Source organism: Tilletiopsis washingtonensis, assembly GCF_003144115.1.
Source record: "Tilletiopsis washingtonensis strain MCA 4186 unplaced genomic scaffold FA09scaffold_2, whole genome shotgun sequence".
Taxonomy (NCBI): domain Eukaryota; kingdom Fungi; phylum Basidiomycota; class Exobasidiomycetes; order Entylomatales; genus Tilletiopsis; species Tilletiopsis washingtonensis.
Genome location: NW_020311999.1, coordinates 269,589 through 288,904, shown reverse-complemented (window position 1 = coordinate 288,904; position 19,316 = coordinate 269,589). Strand labels below are relative to the sequence as shown.

General features: G+C 68.2%; 7 protein-coding genes across 7 annotated transcripts in view; 2 read left to right on the top strand and 5 right to left on the bottom strand.

Moving 5' to 3' along the window:
• The window catches only part of FA09DRAFT_112583 (hypothetical protein), a 1,779-nt gene extending 331 nt beyond the window's left edge, over positions 1 to 1,448 (bottom strand). Inside the window, exons 1-2 of the mRNA XM_025739000.1 lie at positions 1,191 to 1,448; positions 1 to 722 (exon numbers count right to left, since the gene is read on the bottom strand). Of these exons, the coding sequence (XP_025601024.1) occupies positions 83 to 722; positions 1,191 to 1,345 (795 nt within the window). The 5' untranslated portion in view covers positions 1,346 to 1,448 and the 3' untranslated portion in view covers positions 1 to 82. The remainder of the gene's footprint in view (positions 723 to 1,190) is intronic.
• An 820-nt stretch (positions 1,449 to 2,268) lies between these two features.
• FA09DRAFT_112212 (hypothetical protein) lies at positions 2,269 to 4,596 on the top strand. Its single transcript, XM_025738999.1, has one exon. It carries the CDS (start codon positions 2,593 to 2,595, stop codon positions 4,303 to 4,305), a length of 1,713 nt encoding a protein of 570 aa, XP_025601023.1. The 5' UTR covers positions 2,269 to 2,592; the 3' UTR covers positions 4,306 to 4,596.
• A 291-nt stretch (positions 4,597 to 4,887) lies between these two features.
• FA09DRAFT_336151 (DnaJ-domain-containing protein) lies at positions 4,888 to 5,716 on the bottom strand (the record flags this gene model as incomplete). Its single annotated transcript, XM_025743845.1, has 2 exons — positions 4,888 to 5,620; positions 5,673 to 5,716. 2 exons carry the CDS (start codon positions 5,714 to 5,716, stop codon positions 4,888 to 4,890), a joined length of 777 nt encoding a protein of 258 aa, XP_025601022.1.
• Positions 5,717 to 6,473: 757 nt separating this feature from the next.
• FA09DRAFT_358107 (hypothetical protein) lies at positions 6,474 to 7,517 on the top strand (the record flags this gene model as incomplete). The annotated part of the gene is made up of 3 exons (XM_025744914.1): positions 6,474 to 6,826; positions 6,915 to 7,074; positions 7,308 to 7,517. The coding sequence occupies exons 1-3, from the start codon at positions 6,738 to 6,740 to the stop codon at positions 7,515 to 7,517; spliced, it is 459 nt and encodes a 152-aa protein (XP_025601021.1). The 5' UTR covers positions 6,474 to 6,737.
• Positions 7,518 to 11,124: 3,607 nt separating this feature from the next.
• On the bottom strand, positions 11,125 to 15,635 carry FA09DRAFT_112792 (hypothetical protein). Its single transcript, XM_025739002.1, has 3 exons — positions 15,014 to 15,635; positions 11,699 to 14,958; positions 11,125 to 11,540 (listed from the first exon to the last, which is right to left on the bottom strand). The coding sequence occupies exons 1-3, from the start codon at positions 15,395 to 15,397 to the stop codon at positions 11,411 to 11,413; spliced, it is 3,774 nt and encodes a 1,257-aa protein (XP_025601020.1). The 5' UTR covers positions 15,398 to 15,635; the 3' UTR covers positions 11,125 to 11,410.
• Positions 15,636 to 16,206, bottom strand: FA09DRAFT_112669 (hypothetical protein). Its single transcript, XM_025739001.1, has one exon. The coding sequence runs from the start codon at positions 16,168 to 16,170 to the stop codon at positions 15,874 to 15,876; it is 297 nt and encodes a 98-aa protein (XP_025601019.1). The 5' UTR covers positions 16,171 to 16,206; the 3' UTR covers positions 15,636 to 15,873.
• A 1,758-nt stretch (positions 16,207 to 17,964) lies between these two features.
• Positions 17,965 to 19,067, bottom strand: FA09DRAFT_293188 (putative ubiquinol--cytochrome-c reductase; the record flags this gene model as incomplete). The annotated part of the gene is made up of 3 exons (XM_025740039.1): positions 17,965 to 18,057; positions 18,286 to 18,405; positions 18,900 to 19,067. 3 exons carry the CDS (start codon positions 19,065 to 19,067, stop codon positions 17,965 to 17,967), a joined length of 381 nt encoding a protein of 126 aa, XP_025601018.1.
• Between the last annotated feature and the right edge of the window lie 249 nt (positions 19,068 to 19,316).

The following is a 19,316-nucleotide window of genomic DNA, read 5'->3' as shown; positions in this document are numbered from 1 at the left end:
CCCCAGCGGGCCTCGACGTTCTCCTCCTCGCGCTTCGTCGGCGGCACGCGCGACCAGCGGGCCTCGACGGCCTCGTCGCGCTTCAGCGGCGAGACACGGCCCCAGCGGGCCTCGACCTGCTCGGCGTTGACTGTGGGCGGCGTAGTGTCAGCAGGTGCAGTCGATGGTCCGTGGGATGGATGCATGGTGCGAACGACCATCGACGGCGACGACCGGCCGTGGCATCGGTCGGTCGACTGGACGACGAGGCAGCGCCTCGGACGACGACGCCGACGTCACCATCCATGGTGCCGACGGTCCATGGTGGTGGATGACGACCACGACGGCAGCGTCCACCGTGCGATGGTGACGACGACGGCCGTGTCCGACGGGCGACATCGTTCCTCGGCGACATGGCCGTCACCAGTCGTGCGACACGAGGCCGCATGCATGCAGATGACGACCATAGACCGGCATGACACCGTGCTCCATGACTGGATGACGACCACCGTCGACGACGACCACGAGCACCTGGCACCCCTTCGATGGCCACCACAGGCTCGACACCAACAGGCCCGGCCGTCGAGCACCATCCAGCCACCACGGCGGCACCAGGCGGACAACACTCACCAGCGATGGGGCTGGCGATGGCCGACGCAGCGAAGAGCGTCGCCACGAGGGCGACGGTGGCGGCAGAGAAACGCATGGTGGTAGATGTGGTGGGAAAAGGGGGCTCCGCGAGACTGCAGAGGGACGAAGGCGAGGGTCAGTGGGACGGCTCTCCGGCGGTGTTGGGCTTATGAGGCGAGGCAGCAAGGGACGAGCAGCGCAGAGCAACGGCGGAGTTGGCTCATCGCATCGCATCAGCGAACGCCCCCCGTACCACGACCCGATTGCCCCGAGGGGTTGCGGCTTCGATGGCGGAGATGCAGCGCCGCGAGGGCGACCCGGCATCACGCCACGGGCACGGGTGCGGGTGAGGCGCCCGGCGGCAGGGGCTGGCGATGCCGAGGGCAACCTCGGGCAGCGCACCCCGCCGCACTGAGACGCGGCGCATGCGACGGCGACGACGACGACGCAGCAGCGTCCTGCGCGGCGCAGGGTCGTGTGCGAGCGGCCCAGCTCCGCCAGCAGCATGGAGGGTACGTGCCGCTGCCGGCTGATGGTGCGCCTTGGCGGGCGCGGGCGAGTGCTGGGCGCGGCAGACTCACAGGGTGGGGAATGCAGCTGTGTGTGAGGCAGCGGCGGAGCAGAGGGACCGACGTGTGAGGGCGTGTGTCGGATGCGGCGATGGGGGGGAGCGTGGCTGGGGCGTGACGGCGACGGCGCGCGGGAGCGGCGCTCTTTGAGGGGCGCGGCGACGCATGCGGCGGGCAGGGCGCGCCGTGGCAGGCCTAGCGGGGCGCAAGGCACGCAGCCAGCAGGCCGCCGTCAGGCCACGCCCGCAGCCGCCGCGCTGCACCGCCAAACTCTGCCTCTCGCACTGCTCACACGCTCGCCAGCCGCATGCTCCTCGTGCGCACCAAATAGCATTCAAGCACCGGCCATCGCCCAGGCTGCGCTTCGTGCTGCATGCTTCCTCCGAGCGGCGCCGCGAGGGGCGCCGAGAGCGCAGCAAGGGAGACGGCAACACCGCCCTCTCTCTCTGGCAGCAGCGAGGGCACGGCGGCAGGCGGCAGATCGGCCGTCTGCTGCTCTCCTGCGCCGCCGCTCTGCTGCCGGGCGCGCGTGCAGGTGTGGCGCATGGCGCAGCGCCAGTGTAGGCCGCTGCGGGCACTGCGGCAGCGGCAGCAGCGCAGCACCCAGCACAACAGCGCCGCTCGAATCGCAGCGGCGCCTCTCGTGTCGTGCATGGCTCAAAGAGGCAACGGGCGGTGGGTTGCAACTCAGCAGCGGAGCGGGAAGGCTGCTTGCTGCAGTCATGCTGCGGCGGCGGCGGCAGCAGAGGGCAGCTCAGCGCAGTAAGCCCACGCAGCGGCCGCAGCGCCGGCGCAGAGCGGGCGAGAGAGGGGCGCCGAGGGCTGGCTGCCTCACTCGGCGCGGCATGGGCGGCAGCTCGCTCGCATGGCAGGCGGCGAATGACGACACGCGCCGCCGGCCTCGCCCGGGGTGCCGCCGTGCCGCCATCCCTGTGCCATTTGCGCGCCTCCTCTGATGGACGCAGGCACCTCGTGTAGCGCTGAGAGCGCCCATCATCGATCGGCACGCTCGCAGCAGCAGCACGCCCGCGCCCACTCGCCTGGGCCGGCGCCAAGTGAGGCACCTGATGAAGGCCCCTGCCGCCTGCGAGTGATGTGCCTAGCCATCAAGGGGCGCGCAAGGGGCGCCGTGCCTGCGTGCCGCACGCAGCGCTTGGAGGGATGCGCAGCGGGCGGCGGCAGGCGCAGGTGCAGAGAGCGCCCACCTTCGACGCCCGCACACGGCAAACTGCGTGCCGGCGGCCGCTGTCCGTGTGCTGCCATCCACGCCCCCGCCGCTCCGCTGCCGGCACGCCGAGGCTGCTAGCGGCGTTGGTGCATGCTCCTTCATGCGCTCGACGTGTGAGAGCGGGTGCGGCGCGAGAGCGGTGCGGTGCCGCGCTGCCGCGCCGAGCGCACGCCATCGCCCATTCGCATGCGCGGGCGCCCGCATGCCCAGCCGGCGCTAGCGCGTGGGCCTGCAGCAGATGCAGCGCGCAGCAGCAGCAGCTGCAGATGCATCCACCTCCCTTTGGCCCCTCCCTGCACGCAGCAGCCCTGCACCGCTGCAGGTCTCGCCGCACAGAAAGATCCGTGCTGGAGGCGCAGGCACCGCGTGGAGAGGCCGGCACAGAGGGCATCATCGACGCGAGATGGAGAAGAAGCTCGCAAGTCTTGTTTCCGGCCACGGCTTGCGGGCGGCAGGAGGCTTCGCCGCCCATCAATCGCCATCCGCACGCACGGCACACCTCGGCAGCATCAGCGACGACGAGAGTGCCGATCTGTGCCTGCTCTCTCTGCAAGGCTGTGTCCCTGTGCCGGCAGCGAGGGCCAAGGAGCGGGGCCATCAGCTATCCGTCTTGCGTCGGTCGCCGGCGAGAGCGCCGGTGTGGTGCGGCCGTCGGGCCAACGCGCCGTGGCCTCGGCGGGCTGCAGGCACGGCGCTACGATGCGCTGCTCCCAGGCGAGCATCGCCGTTACGTACAGCCTGACGTGGGGGCTGCGCGCGAGAGGGAGAGCGGGAGCATCGAGCGAACGGAGGGGATCGCCCGGCTCGGAGGGTGCCGGAGGATGGACGAGGCGCCGCTCGCGCGCGGTGCATCCGTGCCCGCTCGCCCTTCGCCCTCCGCTCACATTCATGCGCCACGCTCGCTCGCGCCATGAGATCCTGCCTGCTGCTGCTGCATGCTGCGATCTGACGCCTGCCGCGAGGGCGGCACAAGCAAGAAGCAGCACCGCAGCGCGAGCGCTTGCGCTGCTGGGCGCGGAGCTGCAAGTCCCGAGGCGCCGCTGTCAGCAAGCGCCCCCCGCCATGCTTGCGCCCGACGCTCCATGCTGCTCGCCTTCGCCGCATTTGGACAAGGAGATGCAGCCACAAAGGCATCCTGCATGGAGCGCTGAGCTGCTGGCAGGGTGCAGCGCGGGAGATCAAGTCGGAGCGGCGCTCCGCACTCTGCCCCGTGCCCACGCTCGCACTTCTCCGTTTGCCCTCCGGGCTCCGAGCAAGAGACCTCCTCTCGGCCGAGGGGGTGTGCCGCCATCCGCCCTTGCGTCCGCGGGGAGGGTCGTCAACAACCGGCGTGAGCGGGCGAGACATGCGCGGGCGAGCAAGGCGTGTGGAGCAGTCCCACGCCTACGAGAGCCAGGGGTTGGAAGAGGCCATGCGGCAATGACTGCGAGCGGATGGCTGTGCGCTGGATGCTGCTGGATACCCACACGCGGTGGACGCCTCCGACGGTGCACCTGGATGCCACGGCACGTTGGCGGCTGCCAAGCGCTGTCTGCGCCTTCACTCGCAACCTTGTGCGGCGCAAGCTTTCGCCCGGCGCCGCCATCGAGACGCCGCTGCCTCTCATGCGCGCCCAGAGGCCGACGACGACGAAGTGCGGATCGAGGCGAGAAGAAGCATGCGCCGGCTCTGCATCCACACGGAGAAGACGGAGGCAGCGCCGCGCTGCCGTGTGCGCGGATGGCGCGGAATGGCCTCGCAGCACGGCTTGCCATCCGCTCTGCCATGGATGGCAACGCTCGTCGAGCCGCTGACGTTCACGAGCGTCGCCGTGCAGCGTCGGCCATCCCGAGCCGAGGGCGCGTGAACGCAAGAGCACAGGCCAGAGCCCGACTCGGCGGCGCGCATGAACAGCGTTGAGTGAAGGGCCAGCGTGGCGGGCGACGCGACGCGGCGCGGCGGAGAATAGGCTTCTGCCTGCTGCTGCAATGCGCGCCGAGCTCTACTCCGCCCTTGACCCTCGCACCGCTGCACTCTGCTTCTGCTCCCCGCTGCTGCCGTGGCCTTGCCGCAGCATGAAGGATCGAAAATCTCCTGATATAGCAGGTCGACGCTGCGCAAGATCGCCACGCCTAAGCCTCAGCGTCCCAACAGGGCAGGTACGGCCGGCGGCGCCCCGAATCCCGGAGTCGCAATGGCTCGGCGCCGCTGCCACTCGCCCGGGCCCTGCGCAGGCTTGGCTAATGTCGGCAGGCCCGGCTCTGTCGTGGCAGCGATGCTGCTGGATGGCTTGTTCGGCCTTCCGTCGGCACGGCGGAGGATTCTGTGAGAGCGAGCGGCGCGCAGCAACCTTAGTTGCCGCCATCATGCTCCCGCCAGCTCGGCTCCTCTGAGTTCGCACGCTGAGCAACGAGGTTGGCCGGCGAGCGGGACAAACTCTCGTCGCCAGCCACACCGTATGTGGCCAAGCTCACGACGTGGTTCCCAGGGCATCACGGATGATCATTGTCGAGGTGACGAACGTGGCGCCTCGAGCTGCAGCGGCGGCAGCGGCACGGCCGTGCATCGTTCGGCCTCGACTCGCCCAAAATAGTCAAGCTCGCGTGCTCGCCGGCGCAGGTTCTCCATGCGCGTGCGGCCCTCGCGCGAGCGAGCCAGATTGCGGGCCTCCTGCAGGCTCTTGACGGCGTCGCTGTGTGCCCGATCGGCGCGCTCGACGGCACGGGCACTCTGGGCGCTGAGGCGCGAGTACTGCACGCCCGCCACGCTCCACGTGATGACGGCAATGGCGAGGAAGAAGCGCACGTTGGACGTGTAGCGCTCCTCGGCCTTGGGCGCCGGGTTGGCGCCGTAGAAGAAGTCGGAGCGCGCCGACTCGGCCTGCCAGCCGAAGCCATCGTGGCCGGGCGCGCCGCGGAACTGCCAGCCCTGGCGAGCAGCGGCCGCGCGAGCCCGGGCAGCGGCACTGCCGTGCGAATTCCAGCCGAGCCCGGAGCGATCGTACATCTGGCGCGCACGCGACGAGCGCAGCAGCTCGTAGGCCTTTTGCATCTCCTCCCACTGCCGCTTCTGCTGCTTGGCGGCGCTGCCATCCGCGACGCCGGCGCGGTCTGGGTGCAGCAGACGCACGAGGTCGTAGTAGCGCGCCTTGATGTCGGCGTCCGAGGCGCTGCGCGGCAGGTGGAAGATCTCGTACGGCCCGTACGGCGGCGCGGGAAACGCCAGCTCCTCGTCGCTGGACGCCGTGGCAGAGGCGTGCCGCACCGAGCGAGGGCCTGAAGCCAGACGATGCCTTGCTGCGGCCGCGCGAGGCCTTGATGCGCCGAGACATGGCACCGGTGCAGCAAGGCTGCTCGGCCCGGCCACGCCCCAGCCGGCTGCGTGCAGCACTCGTCGCGCCATGGGGTCGAGGAAGCAGCCGGGTGCGCGCCTGGCGCAGAAGCACCCCTACCACCCGCACGAACGCAGAGCAGACAGAGATGCGGCCAGTGCGCCAGCGTTCAGCGGCCGAGGCGCTTGTCGATGCCTGCGCCCACGCGGGCGGGGCTGCAGAGCTGCAGAGGCTCGCGAGAAGGTCGTGCGAGGCGTGCGTGCCAGGTGCGTCGCGATGTGGAGGTGCGGCCCAGGCCGAGCAAGCGGCGAGCCGAGGAGAGCGTGCGGCCGGCAGCAGCAGGGAATGCGCCGTTCTATGCAGTCTAGGGCGCCGTGCAGGGCGCTTGAAGGTCGTCGAGAGCGATGGTGGTGCGGGAAGGAGGGCCGCTCGTCGTCGGGCAGCGCTATCGGGCCTGCTTACGGCAGCGGCGCTGCAGCGCGCACGGACCCGCGCACGTGACTGCACCGCCTCTCGCGCCTGCTGCTGCCGCAGAGCCAGCACTAGACTGCGCCAGTGCTGCGTCGATGCAGCGTTCAGCCGAGGTGCAGGCTGCTTGGAGGCGCTTCTTCGCCGCACTCAGGCGCGAGCATGGCTCACGAGCGCGGCGAGAGGAGCGGCGGGTGGGCGCAGCAGCAATGGTGGAGGCATGGCCTGCGCAAGAGTAAGGTCGCTTCCGCCGCCGCAAAGCCTCGGTTGAAGCGTCTTTCAGTGCGCCCGCCTCTGACACGGGCACTTCACTCGTCATTTTGAGCCCATCTTCTCGCCCGGTCGTGCTCCGAGGGCCGAGTGACAGTGCTCGGGAGGCCCCTGGGCCGGCGCCCCCAGACGCGTGGAGTGGAGGCGCGTCACGCGCGTCGTGCCGCTCTCTTCTCATCCTCGCCGCTCTCACCCATCGTCTCGCCTCGCAACCGATGCGCCCGCTTGGCGCCGGCATGCGCTGAGCCCGCACCGCTGCTGCCTCTCCGCGCGCCCGCGCAGCATGGCCGAGCCGGCGCCCGCCACGCTCATGCCGCTCACCGACCTGCGCTTCCCCGACGACCTGGGCGAGAAGGTGCGCGTCGCCGGCTTGTGAGTGTGTCTCGGCCAGCGGGGCGCGTCGTGCAGGGCGAGACTGGCCAGCAGCGCACCGCTTCCATCTCTCATCGCGCTCTCACAGCCTCACCGCCTTTGACGCGCTCTCGTCGCTCGGCGTGCTCAGCCACGGCGGCGCCAGCCTGCTCGTCGACTTTGCCCTCGTCCTCGCCGGCGCCGCGGTTGGGCCGCGCCTAAAGAGCAAGGCGCTCGTGCTCGGCGAGCTCGAGTCGGCGGCGTGCTACGTGAGTGTGCTAGAGCGGCAGAGAGCGGCAGAGAGCAGCAGAGAGCGGCAGAGAGCAGCAGAGAGCGGCAGAGAGCAGCAGAGAGCGGCAGAGAGTGGCAGAGAGCGTGGCGATGGACGGCATGCCGTGCTGGAGGAGCCGGCCGGCAAGGATGGCAGCGCCGCAGCGGCAGCTCAAACGCCGGATGTGCCGCCACACAAGCCTGACCTTCATAGACTGACAGCTTCACTCAGCCTCGCGTGCCCGGCGAGCTCCTGCGCGCCTCGCCCGACGCGCTGCCGCCGCAGCCGGCGCCGCAGCGCAACGCCGTGCTGCGTGCCGTGCTGCTGCGCGACATCGACGACGTCGACCTGCACCTCTGGGAGCGTGCGGCGCGTGTGCAGTCGCTCGCCATGCAGGAGCGCGCGGCGAGGAGACGGCGTGAGAGAGCGGAGGCGGGCTGAGAGGGCGGGCAGGCAAGAATAGCACGGCGGCTCTGCGCCAGGCGACGCAACCTCTTCGAGGGCATGCATGGCCCGGCCGCGTCGACGCCGCAGCGGCTCTTCCACCGAGCACGTTTTCTACGCTCCGAGCCCGAATGTCCGTAGCGCACCCGGCACATCGCGTGGCGACGTCGCAGCCAGGCCATCAGCAAGGACGACCTCGTGCGCGCGCCTCTGGCACCTCGTGCACGGCAGCAGGAAGCAAGCATCGCAGGCTCGCTCGATTAGGCCGCTGTTGGTAGCACATTCTGGATTGAGATAATGGTACAGGCCACGACGAGCGGTATGCGGTACAAGCTGGGATCGGCCTAGCGCTCGCCAGGGATCGACACAGATGGAGGGAAAAGGAGTGTGGGTGGTGCGGGATAAAAGAGTGTGGGGACCTCTGGCGAGGTGAGTAGGGATGGAGAGCGATATATGCGGCTTGAAGCCGCGGAATGGGCGGCGAAGACGCCGAGTGGAGAAAGAGGCCAGGGAGCCGGAGGCACTTGGCGCCCTGGCGAGGCGTTCCGGGCGTGCGCTGGAACAGAAGTATTGTGGGGTGATCTGGACCTCAGGAATACGCGAGGCAGCGGGAGCTCGAAGAGCAGTAGTACCCAGATTGGCAGTCCGCCGGAGCACTGCACTGCGCTCCCGTCGTCGCGCGCGTCTGCAGCGGACTGCACTGATTCGTCTGCGTGCCGCACGAGGTTGAGAAGCATTGCTGGTCGGCAACGCAAGCAGTGCCTGTCGGCAGTCGACACGTGTTGTCGCTTGCTCGGCAAAGCGAGCTGGCGCAGTCGGAGCTGGCGACGCATGTATCCCTGGTCTGCAGCTGCCGTGTGCACGTCCGCTGCGCCCCTGCAGGGCAGTAGAATCCAGTTCCACACTCCGAGTTGGACGTGCACTGCACGCCTTCGCGGAGCTTGCAGACCGCGGGGCCACTCTCCGAGTCGCAGAACGTTGACTTGCAGGTTTCGTCGCCTTCGCCGTCGGCGCTGCATGACGCGCCGACGTCCCTCGGGTTCGGCATGCACTGATTTCTGGTCGTGCTGCAGAAGTAGCCATCGACACAGCCCATTGCGGCACCGCAGTAGCCCATGGGGCCGGCACGTCCCTTGCATACCCACGAGCTCGACGCCTTGTCACAGTACGAGCCGGTTGCGCATTCGCTGTCCTTCGGCGTGTCGAAGCAAGTGGCGCCGTTGTATCGCCTGCACGTCGCGGAATCGGGTTCACAGTACGTCGAGAGGCACTGGCCGTTGTGTTCGCATGAGTGGCCGACGTCCCAGACCGGCTCGCCGCACGTGTTGTTCTTGCATACGAGCCCGTCGAGACACTGCGCAGTGGCACTGCACTGGCCGCCGTCGCCGGCACGCGGCTTGCACTGCGGGAGCGCCGCGCCCGTGTCGCAGAAGGACTCGTCCGAGCATTCGCTGGCGCCGCCGCTGCACGACGCATTGTCGGGCCGCCTGCACGTGCGGCTAGGTGACCCTTGGCACAACTCGGTGCTGCACTCGGCGTTGCTGGAGCACACCTCGCCGACGTTCTTGGGCCTCGCCCGGCACGTTCGGTCGACGCAGTCGTAACCGTCGATACAGTCCGGCGTGGCGCTGCACTGGAAGCCGTCGCCGGCAAGCGGGTCGAGTCCTCTGCATACTTTCGAGGTGACCTTGCACGACCCCGAGAAGCAGTCGTCGTCGGTCGAACATTGCTCGGTGGTCTTCGTTCGGCACGTCCAGTCGCTGTTGCGGCACATGCCGCTTGCGCACTCGGGCCCGTTGAAGCACGTCGCGCGCAGCTGCAGCTTGGGCTTGCACTGCCGCGGGTTCAGTTCCTTGTTGCAGTACGAGTCGGCCGAGCATTCATCGTCCATCGCGCCCGTGCATGTTGCACCGCCGGGCCTTCTGCAGGTGCGGGTAGAGTCTCCCTCACAAATCGAGGAGGCACACTCGCTGTTGCTCGAACACGTCTCGCCGATTGCCTTTGTCTTGACTTGGCACTGCCGGTTGACGCAGCTGGACGACGAGCAGTCCTCGTTCGCGCTACACGCGTCCCCAATGTCTGCCTTGGGGCTCAGAGGCGTGCATGTCATGAACGACGAACCCGACTCTCCGCTGCAGCGGCCGCTGAAGCAAGCGGGCCACGCAGAACCAGGCATGCCGCACTCCCGCCCAGTCTTGAGGCGACAGACACTGTCGAGGCAGTAGCCGCTCTGGCATCCGCCGTCCTTGGTGCATGCCTCGCCGTCCGCCGCCGAAGGCGCGATACATTGTTCGATGGACTGATCGCAGACGTTGCTGCCGCAATCTTCGCTCTGCGAGCATGGGCCGCCGATCGCCGCCAAGGCGCATGTGTTGTCGGTGCACGTCGAGGAAGCACAGTCGGCATTGGCGCTGCACTGCTCTCCCTTCTTTGCCGGCACGTTGAGCGGCGCGCACTTGGAGTCATATCCGCACAAGGTCGAGAAGCACGAGTCCTGGGTGTCGTCCGGTCTGATGCATGCGCCGCCGGTCGGTATGCGGCAGGTCTGGTCCCTGCACAGCCCGCTTGCACATTTGCGCGAGTCGGTGCCGCACATCGAGCCGTCAGGCTCTCTCGTGCCGCAGAACTGGCTGTCGTTGCAGTACAGCGCAGCGCTGCACTGGTCTGAGCTGCTGCAGTCCTCCCCAAACTTGAGCTTGCACGTGCCGTCCGTGCCGCACGCCTTAGACTTGCACTGGGCGTCGCTCGAGCATGCGCTGCCAAACTCCTTGACCTTGCACTGGAAGGCGTCGCAGTACCCCGAGCTGCAGTCCGCATCTGCACTGCACCGCGCAAAGTCTTGCAGCGTCGGCGAGGGTGCGGCACACACGCCGTCTGCGCACGACCCAGCGAAACACTTGGCTCCGGCATTGTCCTCGTCGTAGCAGTCCGTGCCGGTCGGGTCGCGGCACGTGCCATTCTCGCACAGCCCGGTGCCGCACCAGTCGTCGCTGTCGCAACCGTCTCCGGTCGGCTTCTTGGCCATGCAAGAGTCGGCGTAGTAGCAGAACGAATACGTCGAACATCCAGACGCCGCGGTGCAATTGTCGCCGTCCATGGCACGGCACGTGCCGCCCTGGCAGATGCCGGACCAGCAGCCCCAGTCGGCGTCGCACGCATCGCCGGGCACGCCCGGCTGCGCCATGCACTTGTAGTTCATGCAGCCAAAGTCGCACTGGCTGTCGGCGTCGCAATGCTCGCCCACCTTGGTCTTGGGGATCGTGCAGACGCTGTTGCGACAGAGGCCCGACTGGCACTCGCTTGACGCATCGCACGCATCGCCGACTGCCTTCTTGGTCTCGGTCGCCGGCGGCGGGCGTTCGAGGCAGGTTCCTTCGCTGCAGTACCCCGACTGGCACTGGGTTGACGCGTCGCACTGCTCGTTGATGCCCTTCTGAGCTACACACTGATTGCTTTGTACGTCGCAGACGTCCGAGGCACACTCGTTGTTTCCACGGCACATGGCTCCGTCGTCCTTGAGCGGCATAGCAGCGCACGTCCCACTAATGGTGCTGCAGTAGTTCGACTCGCAGGCGTCCGGCGACTCGCACGACTCGCCGATGGCCTTGAGGGCGGCACATTGGCCAGCTTCGCAGAACTTCGACGCGCACTGGCTCTTCTTCGAGCAAGATTCGCCCAAGTCAAGGTTCGGCGCGTCTCGGCACTGGTTGACTGAGTTGTCGCAGTAGGCCGAGATACATTCGGTGTCGAACGCGCAGGTATCGTCGTTGTTCTTGAGCGTTGGCGAGTCCGTGCATGTCGAGTCGACGCCGCAGTGGCCTGACTTGCATTCGCTGTCCTTGGCGCACATCTCGTTGAGCTCCTTCAGCGGCGCGTCGGCACATGTCGTGTCAGAAGCACAGAAGCCCGAGCTGCACTGGGATCCCGTCGAGCATGCCTCTCCGTTGCTCTTCGGAGCCCCGTAGCAGACATTGTTCGAGCAGAGACCCGACTCGCAGTCGGCAGCCAGGGTGCATGCTGCTCCGCCAGCGCCTCGCTGGTTTGCGCACAGCTGATTGACACACATCGACGTGTCGCACCAGTCGTCGAGAGCGCACGGCTCCTCGGCCTTCCGGAGGTCGTCGCATGCGTTTTGCTGGCAGCTGGTCGACTCGCATTGGCTGCTGGCGGAGCAGTACTCGCCGTTCTTCGTGAGGGGCACCGAGCACTGGCCGTTGCGGCACGTGCCAGACTGGCACCAATCACCGTGGCTGTCGTCCATGCAAGCACTGCCGAGCGCGAGGAGCTCGCTGCAGACGCCGCTCTGGCAGCTGGTCGAGGCGCACTGGCTTGACGTGCTGCAAGCCTCGCCGAGCGTTCGGAGGCGCGGCCCACACGCTCCAGACGACAGACAGTTGAACGACGCACATTCAGCCGCCTTGGAGCAGGCCTCGTTCTCGGCTCCGAGGCACTTCTCCGTGGTGCCGTCACACAGGCCCGAGGAACACTGGTCGCTGTTCGTGCAATCCTCGTTGACGGCGAGCGGGTAGCACATGAGGCCGCCGACGGAGATGTTCGGCAAGCACTTGTTGCTGAGACATTGCTCATCGGCGGTGCAGGTTGCGAAGTTGGACTTGAGCGGAGCAGCGCAAAATCCGTCGGTACATGTCGCCGATGCGCAGAAAGAGTCGACCAGGCATGCCTCTCCGTTCTGAGCCTTGCAGAACTTGTCGGCGCCCGTCCCGGCGCACTGTTGTGAGGCACAGTCATCGGCGACGGCGCATGGCTTGCCTCCGAGACGGCGCAGGCAAGTCGCGTGCGGGCTGGCCTCGCCCAAAGCAAAGCCGCAGCGCTCGCTCAGGCACTCGCCGTCAGAAGAGCATTCTTCGTCCAGCGCGAGGCGCGAAGCAGCGAGACAATTTTTCGTGGCATCGTCGCAGAGAGTTGACTGGCAGTCCGCTGCGACCGAGCACAGGGCTCCCTCCTTGCCGAGGCACTTGCCTTCGCCGCAGAGCTCCGACTCGCATGCCTCGTTCGAGGTGCACGCACCGCCGGCGACGACGCCGAGGCATACACCGCCGTCACCACAGATGCCTGAGATGCACATGACGTCCATCGTGCAATCGACGCCGTTCGGGACCGGCGGAGGCGTGCAGTAGCGAGTGCTTTCGACCGGTGTCGGACCTTGCAGCGGCGTGCAGGTGTTGCTTTCACAGTCGCCGTTCACCACGCAGAGGCTGCCGTAGGTTCCCAGAGCGCACTTGCTGTCCTCGCCGCACACGTCGCTGGCGCACTGCTCGTCGGCAGAACAGCTCTGGCCGAACTTCTTCCTGGCCGCTCCGCAGAACCCGTCGCCGCCGCACCAGTCTGACATGCAGAAGGAGCTGATGACGCCGCAGTACTCGCCCTCGACGCCGCGGCAGAACTTGGCAGCACTAGTGCCGCCGCCGCATTGCCCCGAGACGCACTCGCGGTCCGCCCGGCATGTCTTGCCGCCGTAGCTGGGCATGCACACCAGCGTCGTGCTGTCCTGAGGGAAATCGCAGCGCTCGCTTCGGCAATCCTCGTTGTCGGCGCACTCTTCGTCCAGCTCCAGGGGTTTGGGCTCCGTGGCGGCGCACAGGCCCTTGACGCAGTGGCCCGAAGCACAGAAAGCGTCGACGCTGCATCGCTCCTCGAGCGCGCCCTTGCATGTCTTGACGCCCGACACGCTGACGCATGAAGTCGATGCGCACTGGGCGTCCGAGGTGCACGTCTGGCCGCCGGTGAGAGGGATGCAGAGCGTTTGCGAGCTTCCCTTCTCGTCGCACAGCCCGCTAAGACACTGCTCGTTGGCCGTGCATGGAGTCAGGTTCGCCAGGGGCTCGCCGCAGACGCGCGCCGTCGGGTGGCACGAGAGGGAGCACTGCCCGTCGGAGGTGCACGCCGCGCCGTCGGGACGAGGGAAGCAGAGCATGGACGAGGTCGCACTGCCGAAAACATAGGTGCACGAGCCGCTGTCGCACTGCGCTCCGGCACTGCATGGGCTGAAGTTGGCGAGGAGGGGCTTGGCAACGCACACGTTTGTCGTCTGGCTGCACGTCTCCGTCTTGCACTGGGCGTTGACGGTGCACGACTCTCCCTCCGTGAGCGGCAGGCAGAACAGTGACCCGGGCGCGGCGCCCTCGAGGGGGCCGCACTTGTCGCTCAGGCAGTCTGAAGCGTCTGTGCAGATCGAAAGGTTCGGGAGAGGCTTCGGCCGGCAGTACAGCGTCGAGGGGTTGCAGTACGCGGACTTGCAGTGACCATCGGTCGTGCAGCGCTCGTCGAGGTCCGCTATGCACCGCTTGATGCTGTCCGTGGCATCGAACGGCACGAGGCACTGTGAGGACTTGCAGTCCGAGTCGGCGGCACACTTGTCTCCGGCGAGAAGCGGCAGACAGCGATTCTCCGTGAACGGGTCCTCGAGGGCACAGCGTCCCGTGATGCACTCCTCGTCGGCGTCGCACAGCAGTCCGTTGGCCTTGAGCGCTGGTCGTGGCGCAGCACACTTCTTGTCAGCGCCGCACAGGACACTCTCGCAGTCGTCGTCGAGCTGGCAAGCGTCTCCGAGCACACCCTTCGGAGAAGGCTTGGGCACGCAGAGGTGTGTCGTCGAGCTGCACGAAGCCGAAGCGCACTGCGCGTCGGAGGTACACGGCGCATTGTCGGCAATAGGCACGCAGAGCGTCTGCGTGGCGTGACGGGTGGGAATGACGGCGCAGAGGCCGCTGAGACATCCCGAAGCAGAGGCGCACGGGGAGAAGTTCGGCATCAGCGCCACTGGGAAGTCGCACTTCTTGTTGGTACCGCAGACGGCGCTCTGGCAGTCGGCATCGAGCTGGCATGCATCGCCGATCACACCCTTGAGCGGCTTCGGCGAGCACAGGCCGCTGGTCGCACAGTAGCCCGAGGCGCAGGCCGTCGGCTTGTCGCGCGAGCACGGGTCGCCGTCGGCGCCGAGGCATGCCATGTTACCGGGCATGCCGCCGCACCGGAGCGAGCGGCACGCCAGGTCGGCGAAGCACGTCTTGCCGGCGGCGATGCCGACGCACCGCAGACCGAGGTTCGTGATTGAGGAGCAGATGCCGCTGAGGCAGTCCGAGTTCTGCTCGCAAGACTTGTCGTTCAGCCGCTTGGGCAGCGCAGCACACTTGCCGTCGGCTCCGCAGAGACCCGAGATGCACTGATCCGCCTCGGCGGCAGAGCAGCTTGCGCCCGTGTCGAGGCCGTCGCAGATCTTCTCCTTGGAGCACGAGTTGCTGACGCATGCCTCGTTCTTCGAGCACGCCGCGCCCTTCTTGCCGAGCTTGGTCGGCTCGGGCGACGGTGCGGGCGCCGGATCGGGCGCGGGTCCGGGTGCGGGTGCAGGTGCGGGTGTGGGGTCCTGCGTGATGATCGGCTGGCAGGTCGACTTGGTGTTGCGGCCGCCGGGCGAGCACTGTCGGGGCGGGTCAGCGGCTGACATCAAGCGACGGGGGCCAGGCCATACGCACGATGCCGCTGCGGCAGTTCTTGTTCTTGTAGCACGGCGCAAAGTCGGGCTTCTTCTTCTGGCAATGCCAGTACTCGCAGTTGTCCGAGCGACACACGCTCGAGACAAGACAGTAGGCGCCGATGGGCGCGTTCTTCGTGTACTCGTCGCAGCGGCCGTTGGTGCATGTGCCGCTCAGACATGCATTGTCTTTGTAGCACCGCGATGCCGGCGGCTTCTGCGTGTCGCAGCGGTTGCGGTTGCAGAAGACGTCGGGGCCGGAGGTGCACTGCGTCGACTTGGTGCAGTACGAGCCAAGGTCGCCCTTTGCGCGCGGGCGGATCACCGAGCCCGACGCGACGGCGACGAGCGGCAGCGCCGTGAGGAGCAGCGAGAAGATGCGCATGTCGAGGCCTGCGCGGCCTGAAGGACCGATGAGGGCGAGAGAGGGAGGTGGGAGCCGCCGTGGGGCTGCGGCAGAGCTTGTCCCTCTTATGCTCGCAGGATTGCCTCGCAACGGGAACAGAGTGTGGCCGGATGCTAATTGCTGTGCTGCTCATGCAGCAGCCGCTCGATGCGGTCTATGCGTAGAGGCCTCGTGCACGGCGTGGCAATGCTGCGCATCGAGCAGGGTCGCGAGCATCGACGCTGCAGCGCATGGCGCCGGGCGCGTCGCCGAGCTGCTGCGGGAAGATGCCCGAGCTTGCTGCACTGCGAGCATTCCAACGCAGGGCGAGCATGTGCCACACGCACGGTGCGCCGCAGCGGCAGCGTGTGCGCTGGAGAGGCCTCTGGACGGGCGAGCGGGAGCGGGAGCGCGAGGGGGTCGGCGTGGCGGATGCGGACGCGCGCGCGACGGCGCGGGACGCAGCGGCTGCGGCCCTACGTCGCTGCGTGCCAGGCGGCGGAGCGTGAGACAGAGGCTGCTCTCACGGCAGCGCACTCGACGAACTGGCCGAGCACCTCGCATGTGGCGGCTCTGGTGCCCAGCCACGTGTGCGGGCGTGGGCGCAAGAACGGGCGGGCGCGCCCAGGGGGCGATCTGGCGCCCGCGGCGGCGGACCGGCGGCCGGGCGCTGCTGCTGCTGTGCTGCAGGCGGGAGTGTGCGGCGTCGGGACCGCTGGCGTGGAACCGAGATCGCAGCCGCGGGACTTGTGCGGCGCTCCCCACGGCGGCATGACGGATCGCGGAGCGGTGCGGCGGGTGGTGTGGTGGGCGGCAGCATGGCAGCAGCGACGCCCCGCTGCGGCGCGCGTGCGTCGGGGTGGGAACGCCGCGTGGCTGAGCGCCCGGCGCGACGCAGCGCGCCGCATGCGCCCGCCAAGGCCAGCCAGGGCGCGCCTCGGGAGCGCCCTCGCGGCGCCTCCGTGCGGCCAAGTGCCTCGCAGCGGCCCTGCGCTGCGCTGCTCCAGCTTCCACGGCGCCGTGCCTGCCACAGGGTGCAGCAGCCAGATGCAGGGCGCAGCTGCCACCCGCCTGTGCCTGCGCGGACCCGGACCCTGGCAAGATCGTCGGCGCAGCAGCGGTACAGCACACAGGCCGGCCGCGCTCCGGCGCCTCGGAGCCGCCTGCTCCGCACGCAGCTCCGCATGCGCCACGCCACGGCCGCTTCGTCTCCTGCAGCGCGCCCACCAGGACCTATGCAGCTGTCCAGGGCCGCACTAGAAGCACGCATCGCTAGCTGCACCCTGATGCCAGGGCGCAGAAGCCAGGCCACATTCTGCGCCGCAGGCCGCAGCCATCCTGCGCCCTGCCTCGGCGCCATCGCGGCGAGCTGCCGGCGGTGGCGTCCGAGGGGCATGCGCCGCCGCATCGCCGCTGCATCTTGCAGCGTGCGGCTGCCATCTCGCTGTCGCAGCACTTGACCGGGCGCTGCAGCCGCGCATGGGCGGAGGGATCGCCTGGGCGCACCAGAGCGAGCTTGGCCGCGGCGCTCGCGGACGGCCAGCCGGCCGTCGCCGCGTCGACCCAAACGGCCGGCCGGACAGGGCGGGCCACCCTCCGGACTGGCCTGCAGCCGCTTGCGGTCCTCGCCTCTGCACCAGCGTCGAAGCTTGTAATCCTGCGCATGCGCACAGACGTCGACCGGACGGTCGCTGCGACTGGGATGCACGTCGCACCTACCTAGCAGGCGGCTACATGCGGTCAGCGACCGCCTTGAACCCCCGAGCTGGCCGTACCCTTTCCCACCTGTAAGACATGCCCTCGGCGATGCGGGCGAGCCTGGCAGTCACATTTGCGTGCACCTGCCGTCGAAGGGCTGCCAGTCACCTGTAGCTGCCTCGGACACAAAGGCTCCGAGGCTCGGCGATGCCGGAGGCACGTGCCGGAGGCCGACGCTGCAAGACTTGCTGTGCTCGAGAGTGCTCCCCGCAAGTTCGCGTCGTCCCGTCAAGGCTTGTGCAGGCGGCATGAAGGATGGGAGACGTTGATACATGCGGAGGCCCTGCAACATGGGCTGACGTCCGGTGAGTCAGCAGAAGCGGCAGCACGCCGTTGACTCGTCCATTCTAGTTGAAGATCTCGCTCGAGCGGCTCATCACAGCGGCATTAGATCAACAGAGTGCCTTCTCTTGGTCTGCCAGTGCGCCGTGGACACCGAACGACACTGACGCTCGGTGCCACCGCAAGACTCGAGCGCATCGAGAGAAGGCGCAGCGCGTGCACGACACGCCATGGACCTGGCGGTGGGTCTGGCCGCTGGTATCTGCACATCGAGCCATGCCAAGCATCTGTATGAGGCCTGAGCAGGCCTTGTGCCGGAGAGAGGCAAGCACCTGGCCAAAGCCCCGTCGCCAGTCGCGTCCTGCCTGCACCCATGCGCCGCGAGCCTCTGCGCATTCCTCTCCGTATCTAGCCTTGCCTCTTCTGTCTCGCACCCTCTCTTTCGTCTCGAGGCAAGCCAAGCGAAGCGTGTCACATTCCGGCATGGTGTGGTGCGCGAACACAGGCATGCCCGTCCCCCATCCTCTCTAGTTCTTCGACACCTTGACCGTGTCCCAGTCTGACCTCTCCTTCTCCTGCGACTCGATCTCCTCGATCTTCGGCGTCAGGTAGCGCTTGTCCTGGCGGCACGAGTGACGGCGTCAGTGGGCGGGTCGGTCGCGAGGCCTCGGCGTGGCAGAGGTGGCGCGCGCGTGGCGGTCGCTCGGCATCACCTCCTTCCCGGCCAAGTGGCATCTGCGGGCTGCGCACCTCTCCCGCTAGCCTCGAGCAGCCCCACACCTCCTCCAGCCCGACACGCATCCGTCTAGCCTCGCCCCGCGCCACCCGTCGATGCCGTGATCACTCACATCCTCAGCCGACAGCCACTGCTCCTTCGGCGCGTCGCGGTGGAGCACCGAGTACTGGAACGCAGCGCGCAGGCGCGCGGCGCGGTCGTACGACTCGCGCTCTGAGAGACGGCTCAGCGCCTGTGGAAACCGAGTGTCAGCGAATGAGCTAGAGCCAGGAGGTAACATCGAGTAGCCGCCCGTGCTCTGGGTCGCTAGCCACGGAGCAGCGGACAACGCACGGGCCGCCAGTGGGGCCAGCCCTGGAGCCTCGGCTAAGGACTCGCGAGGCCGACTCTTGGGCGTGCGGCCCGCGTCGCATCCCTGCCCTGCATCGCAAGGCCCTCGCGCACGGCCACAAGGCGCTGCAAGTCGCTGCGCAAGCTCCACCGCGCTTGCACGACTCTGGGCGCCCTGAGCAGCTGCGGAAGCGCAGGGCGATGCGCTCGTGCGCTCGTGGTGGCGCGCGCAGCACTGTGCTGGACTCTCGGGCCTGCGACTGTGCCATCCGGTTCCCCCTCCTGCCCGTGGCGCCGGCGGGTCGCGGGTGCGACTTGCTGCGCCCGCCGCCGCCGCACACGGTGCCATCGCCGTTGCGCCACCGCACAAGGCACCACCCCTGCTGGCGTGCTCACCTTCTGCACCTTGCCGTCCTCCTCGATGATGAGGTCGTCGTACTTGAGGCCGACCTTGCGGTGGCCGGCGGCGTTGGCGTAGGCGTTGCTGATGGGCTGCAGCGAGCGCAGCAGGTTCGGCGAGCTCTTGATGAAGCGGAACAGCGAGAAGCCGTCGAGGGGAGCCATGCTGGGCGGGTGGAGTGGGGGTGGAGTTCGAGGTCAGAAGGAGCGAGCGTGGCCAACGCCATCAGCAGCAGCAGCGACGCTCTCCACGGCCGGCGGCGTGCGACGTGTGGCTCATCTCAACGCCGGCTGCACGGCACGCTCGCTGCGCCCGCGCACCGCGTTGCAACTCGGCGCCTGCTGGCTGGCTGGGGGCGCGGAGTCGCGCTCGGCCGGGCCGCGCCGGCGCCGCGCCAGGCCGGCCTTTCCTCA